This window comes from Nannospalax galili, unplaced genomic scaffold (assembly GCF_000622305.1).
Source record: "Nannospalax galili isolate Female #2095 unplaced genomic scaffold, S.galili_v1.0 scaffold83, whole genome shotgun sequence".
NCBI lineage: Eukaryota > Metazoa > Chordata > Mammalia > Rodentia > Spalacidae > Nannospalax > Nannospalax galili.
The window spans coordinates 3741220-3756688 of record NW_008352659.1 but is presented as its reverse complement, the minus strand read 5'-3'; the positions used below and the strand labels follow the sequence as shown (position 1 = coordinate 3756688).

The 15469-nt window shown below is 49.6% G+C and overlaps 1 protein-coding gene across 23 annotated transcripts in view; it reads right to left on the bottom strand.

The window, feature by feature from the left end:
- The window catches only part of Kcnma1 (potassium calcium-activated channel subfamily M alpha 1), a 788086-nt gene that overhangs the window by 543077 nt on the left and 229540 nt on the right, over nucleotides 1-15469 (bottom strand). For all 23 annotated transcript variants that reach the window (XM_008849872.2, XM_008849855.2, XM_029554470.1 and 20 more), the window contains exon 2: nucleotides 1158-1319. In XM_008849872.2, the coding sequence (XP_008848094.1) occupies nucleotides 1158-1319 (162 nt within the window). The remainder of the gene's footprint in view (nucleotides 1-1157; nucleotides 1320-15469) is intronic.

Genomic DNA, 15469 nt, shown 5'->3' with positions numbered 1-15469 from the left:
GACCAGTACCAACATGGGGAGGAAAGGGTTTATTTGGCTTACATCTCCCAGGTCGCACAGTTCATCAGGGAGCCCAAGGTAGGAACTCAGGGCAGGAACCTGGAGGCAGGAGCTAAAGCACAGGCTATGGAGGAATGCTGCTTACTGGCTTGCTCCTTGGCCCATGCTCAGCCTGCTTTCTTATGCAACACAGGCCCACCTGCCCAGGGGTGGCACCACCCACAGTGGGCTGGGCTCTCCCACATCACTCATCAAGAAGACACTCCACAGACATGGCCACAGGCCAGTCCAATAGAGCAAATTCCCAAATTGAGGCTCCTTCAACCCAGGTGTGTCAAGTTCACACTAAAGCTGTCTAGCACAGACACTGATGTCCCAGGGAGCCCTCAGCCCCAAGCAAAATGGCATAGTTGGTTACTACAAGCCTATCTTGCTCAGATCCTTATCCCAAACCAGAGACTCAGAAGACCAACTGGTGAAGCTAAGCTCTCTACAAGCAGATCAGAGAGAGGCACAAGGCACTTGGGGAAGAATCCGTGTGAGTCCTGGCTGCAGCAGGACTCAGTGACAGGTTCACCAGAAGGAACAGAGCACCTGAGGAATGCAGTGAGCACAGGACCCTCCCAGAGGACTGCCTGTAGCCTGCATATGAGCATCCAGGACCCAGCTCACACAGGGCAGATTAGGACACTGCACCTATACAGGTGCTGCCTGGCCACTGGAGGACAGCATAACATGCCCAGGCCAACACACACACACACACACACACACACACACACACACACACACACTGCTGGATCCCAGGATTGATGGACACTGGACAAGTTTCTAGTTTATATTTCCTGTTGCACTCTTTGTTCCAAGATAATGCAGATGTATGTGTGCACATGAGAGTTTTGTATATGTATGTGTACATCTGTCTTGCTGCCAAAGTTCAGCCCATCTCCCAAGCAGATTGTCAGCACAGGATGCTGGCCCACTCTGCAGACACTCCTCAAACCACAGGTCTGGATATGTGCCAAGAGCACCACACTGATCCATAAGCACATGGGGCACTCACTGATCGCTCAACTCAATTGGTCTTGAGCAGATCCAGAGCAGCATCACTTCTCCCAAGGAAATCCCCTTCCCAGACACAAGGCCCCCCAGGAACTCACCAGGACTCTGCCAGTCAGTGTCTGGGCGGATATCATCACGCCCGCCCAGTCCTTCACGGAGGTCATCCAGCCAACCTCAGCTGCCACCACCTCCTCTTTTTCATCCACCGGCTTGAGAGTGCCATCTGCCTGGCTGGAGCCATTGTTTATCTTCTGGGCCTCCTGGCAAGAGAGGGAATGAGAGTTGAGGCACAGGGAACAACAGCATTTAAATAAGATGCCCACCCATAAGGAATCAGAACCCCAAAGAGTCTCCAGATGAGAGAGAGTGGCTTATAGGTACAGAGGAAGGGAAGATGAGATGGTTATAGGTTCAGTTTTTTTATCTGTTAAAAAAGAATCAAGCTGGGAAGGTCGCTCAATGGGCAAAGCACTTTCCATGCACATGTGGACCTGAGTTCAAATTCCCAGAACCTATGTAAAAGCTGGGCACCATAGGGCACGTCTGTAATTCCAGTACACTCACATGAGAGATGGGAGGCAGAGACAGGAGGAACCCCCAGAATCTCCCAGGCCAACAAGCTTGGTACATATACAACAGAGACCAACAAAAGGAGACCTGGTCTCAAACGAGGTGGAAAGAGATGACTGAAACCCAAGGTTGTGATCTCTACAGACATGCTGTGACACAGGCCAACACCCATGAACATGAGAACATATGCATATACAAGAAAAAAGAAAAGAAGAAAAGAAAAGAACCTTTCATTTTATTTTAAAATACCCTTATGAGAGGAAGAAGTCTGTCTGTGGGCCCAGAGTGGTAAAGAGGGGTGTGAACAGCACACCACCGTCTGCACAAGTCCTCATGCCCCTCACGGTGCTGACCCCCTTTCTTTTTTTTTACATCCTTGAAATTCAAAAGGGACTCATGATGGCCCCACAGTGGTTCCAGCAACACAGATTGGCCAATCATTCATTCTGTCTCCCATCAATAACCATTTCAGCCAGGGATAGTCAGCTGACCTCTGCCAAGTCAATAGGCTAAGGTATGGCACATTTACTAGGAAGAATAGAAAAAGTAATCCTTCCCTGAACAGGAAGCCACTGCAGAGGTGAGAGAACATTACGTTATATCAACATGTGGATGCCTGGATCCAGCTGTGCCTAAAATTCATACCAGAGGCAACGAAGTCCACCTCAGAAACTTGGAATTTGCTTGAGCAAATAAGGCTTCAGATATCCCAACCTGGCAAGGTCATAAACTGCACATCTTTGCCCATAAGGTGCCATCTGCCTGGAATGCTCCCATTCTATAGATGCTCAAGCCTGCTCCCTCCGTTGTCCCCATCAAGCACATGCACCCTCAACTTCCCAACAGTCTGTCCTGGCTACCCTCTGGCAACTGCAACTCTTTTCTTCCAATTGTACTTTACTGTTTCACTGTCTTCCACAACAGATGAAACCTCTAATATACTCTGTAATTCACTTACTTATTTTCCATTTCCTTCTCCAACACTACCATAAGCCCCCATGCCCAACACAGTCCAGGCACAAAGCTGGCTCAGTAAACATGAATGAATTTGGGCACGGTGGTACATGCCTATAACTTAGCACTCAGGAGGGTGAAGCAGGAGGCTCACTCACAAGTTTAAAGACAGCCCCAGACTACAGAGTGAAAGAAAACATTAAAAACCATAAATGAATGATAACTAAGGGTCCTGAGTATCTGCCCTTCATCACCTACAAAGCCTGGGTTTGGGGATGCCAGATAAAATACAGGACACCCAGTCAAATTTGAGCTCCAGGTACACACCAATTTTTTGTAAGTATGATAAAAATGCATGGATTATACATATATGACATATAGGACATCATTCATCTAAAACTAAACTGAACTCAGCCCATTAGTAGAGATGGAAAAAGATGTCAGCAAATTATGTCAGCATCACTTAAAACACTGGAATTAATTTCCAGAGCAAACTACACTGAAGATCACTGTGCTTTGGGCTAAAGTAGGGGGGGGGGAGACAAGGGGGAATCTTCCTCTGCAGGGAGTACAGTGGACCCAGCGAGGCTGGGCAAGTAGGGGAGACTAGGCAGGTCACTGGGGTTTGGCCAAGGCAGTCAGGAAGCTGCTCCGAGGCTTCTCTCTTGCTGGCTGCCCCTGGTTCAGCGAGGGCTGAGAGAAGCTGGAGCTGGGCAGAGCACTGGATGCTGGTGCTTTGTTGTCCAGTGTGTTGAGCCACAGAAGCTAAGAAATACCAGTGGGAACCTGGGAGGGAGGGGCCTTGGGCATATGTGAGGGCCACCTGCAGACATGAGTGACATCTGCTGTCCAAGTCTCCTAGCTAGTCTCAGTGGCCTGTTAGGACTCTTCCTTGTCCTGACACTAAAGAGGTAGGTCTCCAGGAAGACAGGGAGAATGAGATCCTTGGCAGCCACAGTGGGCAACATGCACATTCCGAATAGAAATCTAGCCCTCTTGCCACTGAGGGACCTCTCCTGTGAAATTTGGACAAAGTTGTCTGCTGTCCTGTAATTGTCAGGATTAAACGGTGCCCAATGGCACATAATACAGGCTCAATTAATAGTCCCAGCACATCCCACCCCAATCCCACATCTGACATTGATACTGAAAATAAAGGTTCTCAGTCTTGAGTCAGCACCAGCATCAAAAGCATACAGCACTCTTGATACAGAGCGCTGGGCCCACCCCAGAACTTGAAGTTCTGTCTGGCTCCCAGGCACTGATGAGCTGTGGGCCTGAACACAGCATTTGGAGAACCACAGGTCTTGCTCATCCTGGCAAGACATCATGAGTCCTGCCTGTACCTGAAATGGACTGTGCATCTTAACCTCCAGCACTTTCCTGGCCTCTTTCTTCAGCCAGAATCTCCTAATTTTTTTCAGAAGATGACTGTTTGGAGGATAAGGGAAAGATAGGGCTCTGAGATCTCAATTCTGGTGTTTTTCTCTCTCACCTTGAACTGCTCTGACCAAGGATGACCTTGAACTTCTGATTTCCCTACCTCTATCCACTTCCTGAGTGCTGAGATTATAGTCATACACCACCACCACTCCCAGTTTATGTAGGAATAGAGATGGAACTCAGGACTCTGTGCATACTAGGCAAGCACTCTACCAAAGGGGCTACATGAAACACCAACCAGGGGTGCTTCTGAAACGGTCTCTGGCTGCCATCTGGAGGTCCAACTTCCTGCTGCTCAAGCCTGGAGACTCAGAGGGCACAAACACCTTACAGCCCCTTTTCAGCATGGAAAAGCCTTAGAGCCAGGGAGTCCCCTGCAGCCACCATGGTTTTAATGGATCTATAAGTCACAACGCAAGAGGTATGGGGGGTGCACAGTGTTATTTTGCCAGCCCTCTTACCTATTGTTTTACAAGGCATTCATTATTTTAATTGCTTTATGATAGGCAAGGAAAATACAAACTAACAGGAGATAATGCCCATGTTATCATTTGCTTACACTAGATGTTGTGAGCTTAATTACGACATGTGGGAGGCAGGTAGGGGGGGCTGGGGAAGCAGGGAGCTATACAAAGCCCTACACCAGTCTGCCAGGTTAGCCTGTGGCTGGAGGGCAAAGCCCTATACTCTGCTTCTATTAGAACTACCCAAGGTAAGGGAGGGTGAAGTGGCCTTGCTGGAGACAGGGTGGGTGAGGATGGATGGTGCATAGTCTACTAGAATAAGGTTGGCTCCCATTTATCAAGCCAGAACTGGGCTGCAACCACTAAGAATTAAGTATTGTCTGTGCATCCACCTTCCTTAAGCCTTGTAAGAGATCCGTTAGGTGGGTGGAATTTCACAGAACATTTTACAAATCGGGTAACAGAGAATAGGCATCACTAGGGACAGCATGGAGCCTGAGAGTTTGGGCTACTTCAAGCAGAGAGCCCACCAGGCTTGGCTGCACTCTGACTCCCATGGGCATGTTAACTCACAGCACCTACCTCCTCTGTTCATAGTGGGAAGGTAGACCAGGCCCAGCCCTTCTCATGGTGCTCCACAAAACCACACAGTCATCACAGCTGCTGACATGGTTCATCCAGTGGGCCCTGGCAGGGCCACTGACCCCAAGTGTGCCTCCATAAATTGACTACAGCATGGAAAATGTCAGGATAGTACTCTCTGGCCAGGCAATCAGGGACCCCGACTTCTGCAGGGGGTCTAGCAGGAGCATGGGACCCCACCCCAAATGGCTGGGGAAGAATTCCCAAACTAAATACTCTTAGATGCCTCCTGACCTTCAGTTCCACTGGACCAACCTTTCCCTTCCAACATGGAGAACTCCCAGAAGAAGCAGACAGGGAGAATGACCTTGCTGTCCTCCAGGAAATCACTGTATGTGTCTCTTTCTCCTCCTACCTCGCTCTCTCTCCCTCCTTCCCTTCTCCCTCCCTCCCTCCTTTTCTCTGACACTGCAGTCTGTAGATACCCCAGCTCTGGACAAACCATCAGACCCTAAGAAATAAAACAAAGGATGTTTGGGAGTAAGAGAGGAGCGTACAGAAGGGGGCAGCAGAGAGCAAGTGAGACTGGAGCTGTGGTGCAAGCAGGCAAGGGACCCCCCCACCCATCCCTTGACTATTGCCCATCCCCGCATTTATGCTGGGGCCCCCACCACCCACTCCCAGTCCCTAGTGTCCACTCTGGGAGGATTCCTCAAGAAAGAGGAGCTCAGCCTTGCTTTGGAGGCACCTGAGCCCTATTTGCCCCCAGGCCTGCCTTCTCCCCCTCAGTTGGTCACAGCTATATGCTGAGCTCACATCGAACCTCGGTGCTGGGGCCCGAGGGTGGAGGGACTTGGGAGCCAGGCTGCAGGTACAGGAGGCTGGGGGACACTAGCGAACAGAACTGCCAGGTTCCCTCCTACCACATACCCTACTGGGCCTTGGCCTTGCCCCCCCCTTTTTTTTATCTTCTCCCCATTCCTTTTAAGCATTGTTCCCACTGTGACCTCCCTCTGTATATGCTGAGCTCACATCGAACCTCGGTGCTGGGGCCCGAGGGTGGAGGGACTTGGGAGCCAGGCTGCAGGTACAGGAGGCTGGGGGACACTAGCGAACAGAACTGCCAGGTTCCCTCCTACCACATACCCTACTGGGCCTTGGCCTTGCCCCCCCTTTTTTTTATCTTCTCCCCATTCCTTTTAAGCATTGTTCCCACTGTGACCTCCCTCTGACAAGGTCACAGATGGCCCATCTCTTCTATGTCACCTATGGCCAATGGCATGACTGGAGCTCAATAAATGGTGGCCAGCACACAGATGACCCATCTGCTAGGGCTTTGGGCATTTCCACCAAATGGCAAGATCACTAAAGAAAGGGGCCTCAGAATGTTTCGCAGAATAAGGCAGACTCAGACAGACAAACACCACATTATCTCTTGTCCATGGAATCCATATTTTAAATATGCACATATGCATGTACATACATGTATTCATGTGTGTGACATGAAAGTAGAGTGGGGAGTGTGAGGGGAGGAAGGGGCCCAGTGAGAAGGAAAAGGCGGAACAAGTAGGGGTCATAGGGAGATTATGTGTCAAGGAGAGTGATATCCACGAGGAAAGTGTCCTGATGAAATCTATTATTTTGTATCCTAACTTTGAGGTCTTGATGATTCCTTAGGACAGTCCTTCTACCTCCCCCACTGTACAGATGAGAAGCAGGCAGCTATAGAAGCCCCATCCCCCTGACCATCCAGGCTAGGCAAGCAACACCCCAGCTGAGACCCAGGCCCTCCGTTGGTTCTGTTTCTCTAATGTCTTCTGTGATCTAGACTAAGAGTTCAATCACAATGACGTGGTTCCTCATGCAGCCCCAGTACACAGCCCTGAGCTAATGTGTAGGACTCACAGCAAGGAGAATTCACACTCTTTGGGGAGGGCCCATCTTTTCTGGTAGTAAGGACCACCCTGGCCTGATATCAGAGATCAAAAGCCAGATTTAATCCTAGGATGTCCAGCCCCCGACCCTCAGATCTGAGTGGGGTCTCCTTGTCTGTCATCCTTCCTGAACTAGACTCAGTACACTAGGGACCTCAGGTTTATGATTCGGGTGAAGGAGCTCTGAGAATCAAGACTCAATCAAGACACTGGGTGGCCTTGAGCAAGTCACTTTATGTCCCCCAATCCCTGTTCTCTCTTCTGTAAATGCCGAGTTTGGCCTGTTGTACCCAGTCATTGAGAGCCCATGGTCACCTAGAGCACAGCACTTCCCCAAAGCACTATTGTGCTGTAAAGGGCCAGAGGGCCAGGGAGGCACCCTTGTCCTCCAATTCTGGAAAGAAGCAGGACTGCTCTGGAGGAAGGAGACTCACACCCAAAAGCCAGCAGCCTCACAAAGCACAGGGTTCAAACTCAGGCCCTGCCCTGCTGCAGGATGCATGGCAGGGCCCACTCTCTCCTCACCACCAAGATGTTGCAATGTCAAGTGTGCCAGAATCTGTGTGCAAGACATGATTCCCTGTGGGGTGTGAGCCATGGCTATATATGTCCTGCCCTCCTCCAATCATACTCCCTCACCTGCCGGGACACTCATACAGACACCAGTTGGCACAGCCAGGTGCCAAGGTCACCTTAGGTGCCACACCTGCTGACTGCAGGAATGGAGAACCATGGAGGTTACCCGAGAAGCTCCAAATGTGGCTTGGGTTTAATTATACCTCAAGTTTGGGTTACTGGCTCCTCATCCTGATCTGAAAAGTAGTTTAGGCAACAGCCATCTGGAAATGAGAATACCGATTTTTAAAAAGCAAGTTAGACCACTTCTGTACCCTCCAGAAGTTCCCCATCCCTCTCTAAGTCAGTCCTCACACAGTCCCACCTGCCCAATCTGTCCCACTCCTGTCTGTCATCAGCGTGTCTGCAACCCATTCCTGTTACTGCAGCTACACTGGCCTCCTTGTGCTGTTAGAATCCTCTAAGCGTACTCCATCTGGGGCCTGTTGGCATCAGCAGCTCCCCTGGCCCCAGTAGCAACACACTGCTCTCCTGGGAGATGGTTCAGACTTTCGCCTGATCTCTGAACTCTTTCCTGACCACCCTATTGGAAGTACCATCCCTCTTGGCCACTTTCAGTCCAAGCAGCATTAATATAACCACCTGGAAACCTGTGCACTTCAATGATGCCCCATAGGAAAGATGCCTGTCTGTTGTGCAACATCAATACTGCAAGCTCGGAGTAAGTACTGATTCATTTGATGGAGGAGGATAAGGAAGAGAGAGAGGGGGAACTTCAAGGGAAGGAGAAAGGAGGGAGGGGAAGAGGGAGAGAAGGCAGAGGGGGATGAGAGACAGGGAGGAGGGAGAGAGGTTGGAGGGAGAAAGAGAGGAAGGGAGGAGGGGGAAAGAAGGAGAAGGAAAGGGAGGAGAAGGGATGTGGGGAAGAAGGAAGGGGGAGAAGAGGAATGGGGCAGAAGGAGGAGAGAAGGAAGAAGAGAGGGAGAGAGAGGAGGGGGAAGAAGGAGAGAGTGAGGGAAGGGCAGGATGGGAAAAGGAAGGAGAGCAGGGACCAGGGGGGAGGGTAAGTGAGGGAGAGAGGAGGGGGCAGGGAAGAGCATAACAGCAAGGATCTAGATAGGCACAGGATCTAGACAATAATAGTAAAAAGCACAGTAATGATAATGGCATTGGCAGCCATTATGAGCGTGATCAGAGCAGTCCTACGAGGCAGGTGCTAATGTCCTCATTTAACAGATCCAGGTTTAAGCAGCTGGTCCATGAAGACACTGTCAGAATGTAAACTCCACTGAATGACAGTGGAAAAAGGACACCAACCTGGCCTGCCACCCTAGGGACAGAATGAAGAACAGTGGGAAGAGGGAAGAGTATGGAAGGAGGTTACTGATGCTGGGTCATCCTGTGAAAGGTCTGTCATCCTCACCAGCATGCACTGCACCTACTTCCAGCACTGCATGTACTGCAGGGATCCGTCTTCAAGGTCCCTACACCTTGGGAGGTTGGTTAAAGCAAGGTCAGAGGAACATCATCTTTTGTCCACCAAGAACCAATCCGAAAACAGAAATCCTCCTTCAAGGAGCAGAGCATGGAATTGGAAATGAGCCTGGGGCACTGACAAGCTGGGCGGCCCTCCTGCTAAGAGCTGAGGCTCTCCGTGCAGAAGAGCTGACCTCCTTGTCCTCCCCATCGGCAGAGACCCTGCTGCCACTCTGTTCTGAGTCCTTTTCCCTAGCTGGGCTTCCCATACCCTGTGATGCCTGAGTGAGGTTGGGGTCTGAAAGCGAGACTTTGTTATTCCCTCTGGACCACCCAAGGGGCTGGGTGCATCTCACCCCAGGAAGCTGGATGCTAGAGCCTCTGCCCAAGGTCCCAGGGACCAAGAAGTCATCCAAGGTGCTCCACCCCAGGGAGCTGTGGGAGAAGGAAAGATCAGGAAACATGTATGACCTGTGCCTCGTAATCCCATGGTGTTTTCCCATTTTCTAGGTCTACATTAAGTTTCCCCTCATCCTGCATGAACAGACTCTCCCCAGTTTATTGTTCCATCTGCCTAGAAACCACCTTCCCCCAGCCAAGCCCCTGCCTTTCCCTGTCCCCCTATCTGTCAAGCTGAGCCAGGAACCTGCACACAGCTGCCCTCAGCTGAACACACAGCACAAGGACTTTCTGACCTGCCAGAGGGATGGTGACAGGTGGCAGTTTGGATCTGACCTTGGGAAGCCTGTGTCTCAGTGACAGACTAAGTGGCTTCTCTGAACAGAGTCTTCGCCTGGGAATAACAAATAGTGAGTTAACCCTATAGGTCTCTATCCCAGGAAGTCCAGCCTTCTGTGCGGGACCATGGGGGACCATACAGGGCGGGCAGAGGAGGCAGCCCCAGGTTCTGTGACAATCTGATTAAAACGTCTTTGAGCATCTGCATCTGAGTGAAGGCATTTTCTGGGGGTGACAGTCTGATATCCTAAGTGAGCATTAGAAACTCATTTTAGCTTTCTTTCATGAGAATGACCATGACATGCTGCAGTCTATTTGGGTTAAAGACCCTCAAATACCTGAACTGCAACATCACAAAATCCACCCCTCTCTGGGGGATGGTCTCCATATGCCTTTGCAAACTGCTGCCTTGGTCCGTTGACCTGAAGTTACCCAGATCTATAAGCAGAGGAAGGGTCCTCCTGCTATGTTCACCCCTGCCAATGATCAATGGGGAAGCCCATCGCAGCCTCTCGCACCTCCTGAGCAGGAGGCCTACAGGCCATGGGCATTCCCCCAGGTCCCAGTAATCCTGCGTATTAGGGGATTAGGCAGATTACCTAAAGCAGCTCAAGCAAATAAAGCATAATGTGAGTGCCGCCAGCTGGGGTGTTCATGGCCAGAGTTCTATGAATGGATGGCTGGGAGGAGGTGGCCACAGGAGACTCCAGGAGAGAACTAGGGCACAGGAGGCCTCAGGTCCCTGCCACAGCTGGTGGAGGAAGACAGTAGGGTTCATTTCTGACCCTGGGAAGTCCTGCTGCACATCCTCTCCCTGGCTGCTCAGTTTCCTGTGCACCTACTGGCTGCAGAGAGACCTGTCGCCGTCTAGTCCATCCTGAGGACCCTGCCTGCATGAGTCTATCCCAAATGGTCAGGTGAACTCAGCAGCTGTTGTGCTTGCTACTTGCTAGACCACACATCTGGGGGTGGGACACCTTGTCCACAGATTAAGGCCACGGGAACTTAAAAAGAGGTGCAGATGAAGCTCATTGCTCTGGAGTTGGAAGGCCAGCGGAGGTATATGGGTGTGTGGAGACACTTCAACATCACAGGCATTTTCAATCACTGCTTTCCAGGGGGGCCAGACATATTCTTTCTCCAAAGCACTTGTGTGCTCTGTCTGGAACAACTGAACCTCAGAAGTCTTTGTGGTAGAGAAAGGCCAGGTGACCTTTCACAAATGTTCACCTTCTCTTGGGCCTCTGGTTCTCATGTCTCAGAATCGAAAGAGCTGTGTAAATGTTCCCTAAGGGTGTGTCTGGCTCTGACCCACCATGACCTTGAAGCTCAGACCATGGATCCCTCATTCTGCTCACTTCTATCATTACATGTCATTTCCCTCACTTGGGACTTGGCACAGAGAGTAGGCATCCTTCCAGTTCTTCTCAGAGCCATCTCCAAGTCACCCTCAGTCCGCTGAGGAGCATGGGGGTGGCTGGCCCTCAGGAAGTGCTTGGCAGGAAGTGCTTGGTCCTCTTTTGCCTCTACAAGCCACGTTCTCAGCTTGGCTGTTTTACATTAGTGCATTTAACTCTCATCACAAGCCGACAAGGTTGCAATGGTATGAGACTCAGGAAGGCAGGGTAATTTTCCAAGATCACTCATCTCCTAAGTGGCTGAGCTGAAATTCAAATCCATTCTATTCTAAGTCTAGAGGCCAAGATTTTTCTTTCTGTTCATGATGCCTAGATAAATAGAGTGTACCAAAACTTACACAGGAGCTCTTTCTAAGATGCTATTTGTTAATGCTACTGAACTTACACTCATCAGCTTCTAAATAACATTTCTACAGTACAGACACCCAAACTGGGTTACAGTTAGTCATATATGGAAAGGAATTTGGAGAGATGGCCTGGTGGAGAGATTTCCAATCTGGCAACAGAATGACCCATGAAGCATTAGGTATGTTCTCACACTGCCACCTTTGCTGCTTAGGATTAACAAGTCATCCCTCAAACTCTGCAACTTGGCAGATTTCCCACCTTTGCAAAAGAATAAGAGCTTGCTCCTCCAATTAGCTTACTCACGGGAAATGAAGTGATAGACTTAGAGTTTGCTGTTGGTGCCTTGGAGATGGGGAATGGATTACTAGAGATTTCAGCTATGGCTCCTAAGCCACAGGTCCCAGAGCAAGTCCAGGACAGCTTGCTCACCTGTAAGGACCCAGACATGGAGCTGCCAGTCTGCAGGCAATCAAGTGCCTCATCCCATATGCAATCACAGCCAGCAGGTCTGAGGCAGGCCAGAAGTTCAGCTGGATTAGTAATGGAGATGACTGTCTGAACGCTTTGTGCAATCTCAGTGAATGTTCTCACCAACACTGCATGCAAGGCATGTATAATAAACACGAGCAGCTGAGGCACGGGGCAGATCCCTATGTATCACAGTGGCCTTGCAAAGCCACCAGGTGGTCAAGACCCATACCAGACTGGTAAGCTCAATGCCAAATTCCTTTTCCTTGTGAGTTGCATTTTATAGGCAGTCTTCTTGTTTCAAGGACATTAGCCAACCCTACAGAAATTGTTGTGCTTTGCTTTCTGGAAAAAAAATGAAATGAATCTTAGCATCACTTTGCTCTAGAGATCAGAGCTATGAGGGACCTTGGAACTTGTGCAGTCTTTAGAAATGTTGAGCCAAGCATCAACGAAGTGTCAAACTTGAAGAACAAGCCATTTGCAAGAGCTTGCTATAGAGTCCCTACAAGTGAGAGGTAGGAGGCAGAGGTGTGGGACAGTCAGACAGTGTTGTCCAAGGGTCCCAAAAGTCCTTAGTTAACTATACACCCTTGAGTAAATCACTGCACCTCACCCTAGCCTCAATTTCCCCAGTGGCAAACCAGGCTTACAAATAACATCCTCAGATAGTACATGTGAGGATCATCACAATGATGAGGAAATCGGATGATAGAGGTTCTATGAATAGCTGTCATTATCATGAGTTTAATGCCAGACAATGCACCTGTATGACCTTGGCAATGCTCTGTCCACCAGGGTGTTAGAATCCATTATTTTCCAAGTAACAAACCAGATTCCTGTAAGTCACCAGTGCAGAAGCTGAATCTGGTCAAGACAGACAAAGATATGAACCACTGAGATCCACAGGAAGTCTCAATCCCATGTGTTTATGAAAGAAATCAGGAACCTGCAGGGTCAAGCTGCAGGATTCAAGTCAGGGGAAGGGGATATAAATCCTGCCAACACTGGTGTGAATGCTGGTGGGGAGAGTGGTATTTCATTGTCAACATGACAGGATCTAGAAATATCTACAAGACAAACTTCTGGGCACATCTGTAAGAGATTATCTAGACTAGGTTAACTGAGATGGGAAAGTTCACCCTAAATGCAAGCAGTGCTATTCTATAAGCTGGGGTCCTAAATTGAATAAAAAAAGAGTTGAGGCCGGGCGTGCTGGTGGATCTCTGTGAGTTCAAGGCCAGCCTGGTCTACATAGTGAGTTCCAGGCCAGCGGAGGCTACAGGGAGACCCTGTCTCAAAATGATAAAAAAAAAAAAAGGGTTGAGAAGGTGAGTTGAGCACCAGCCTCCATCTCTCTGCTTCCTGACTTTGGATGCAATGTGACCAGCTGCTTCAGACCCTTGCTGCCATGATGGAACACACCCTGGATCTGTGAGCCAGAATAAACCTTTCTTTCCTTTAAGGTGCTTTTGTCAGGTATTTTGACAGAGCAATGAGAAAATTAACTAATAGAGGGAGTAATTGAGCACCCTGAGGAACAGGGGTCTTGCAAGTGTTGAAGAGATCCATTCATTTAGTCAATAAGGCCACAAGCACTTCATCTCCTACCTTTGCCCAGCTCCTGGACAACTGGCACCAAGCCTCAAGAAAAAAGCCACAGAGGGGGACAGGGAAAGGGACAAGAGAGGAGAAGGAGAAAAGAAGTGAGCCCAAAGCCATCCTGGAAACAAAGAGAATCAGGCCTGGAAGGGGCCTCACTCTGTAGGCTGGCTCACAGACGCTCTGGTCCCGTAGATCCAAGTGGACCACAGAGCTACACTGCCCAGGATGCCACCAAGAATCGAGAGGCAAAAACACCATGGAATCTAGCGATCCTGTGAAAGACAGCTGACGCTCTCTCCCGGGAAGAGCTGTCCTTTCAGTTGACATTATGCCATCACTCGTTTGTTGGGTATTAACATGCCCTTTGAATGAAATGACAATGATGCCAGAGCTGGCATTTGACAGTTTCTTTGTTAGGCCTTTGCTTGTCAAAATAAGAAGCTGGCAGCCCTGTGAAATTCTGTTTTTCTAAAGTTTAATTGACTCTCCTAGGAAAAGCCTAGGCATCACTTACCTAATACAGACTCTCATTCTACAGATGGGAAAATAAAGGCACCAAGATGCCACACTCACAGTGGCCAGGTTCACTACATGGAGCCCAGACTGTGTCTGTTACCTGTCAGGGCCGGGAAAGGTAGCGTCTGAGGAACACACACTTGGTTTTCAGGGTTCAAAAATTCACTGGGCCTTGACCAGGGGCCAAAGGGGAGAGATGACATGACTCCCAGAGCTTAGAGCCATTCCACAGGGCCCTCAGTTCCCAGCATCATGTACCCTCCCCATCACTACTGTACAGGAAATGCACAGAGCTAAAACAACCGTATTGAAAAGACTACAGTTATCACCGTGGCCCCACGCCATCATTTGAGAGGCACTGGTGGGAGCACATTCACCAGCAGACAGCAAGTAGGATGCATGGTGTAGGGGGGACACGTCTCCATTTAACACAGAGGAGCAATACACAGAAAAAGATGAGTAATTCACAAGCAATCCAAGCTACTGCCAGCGTCCAAAGCCACACAGAACCTTCCTGCCCTCTCCGCTCCTTGCTCTCGTCCACCTAGCCCTTGCCACATCCTTCTTTGCATTGTTTGTTCTTCAGAAAACGCCACCATGATCATGAAGCAAGCTCCGTGAGGGTTAGGGTCTTGGCCTTACAGCCCTGATCAGTGCCCCCGGCACACAACAGGCTCTTCAAAGTGCGTTGAAAGAAAGACTGAATAAACTCTGTTTTTTGTTCCTTTCTGGTGTTTTCTCTCTTCATTCCTGAAATCTCAAAACCCTGCCAAGTGGACCCTGTCCAAAGCCTGGAACTGGAAGTTCTCTAGGCCTGGTCCTCAGGGCCTCCAGCTCGGGCCTGTCTGCTACCCTTCCCGACTCCATGTTGAATTGCTCTGTCTCAGACAACTTGGATGGACCCTGGTCCCCCTGACTTCTACAACTTTGTGCAGGTCATTCCTCTCCTGGGATGCCTTCATCATTGTTACCCACCTCTATCCTTGATCAAATCCAAGATACCCAGGAAAGTCCTCTTCCCCACATTCATCTCCTCACATTTCACCATATTTTCCCCCATGTACCCCAATCTGCTCCCTGTATCTCAACACTGGACGGGGCTAGAGGCCTTGCTGTCTTTTCATCCCTGTGTATTGTGATGTTCCAATTAACACAGAAGCTCCTTGAACTCAAGGCATCTATCATCTATCTATCTATCTATCTATCTATCTATCTATCTATCATAGCAGTCATATGGGTGCTAGGAACTGAACCCAGGGCCTCTGCAGGAGCAGTCAGTGCTTTTAACCACTGAGCAATCTTTCCAGTCCTGAAACCT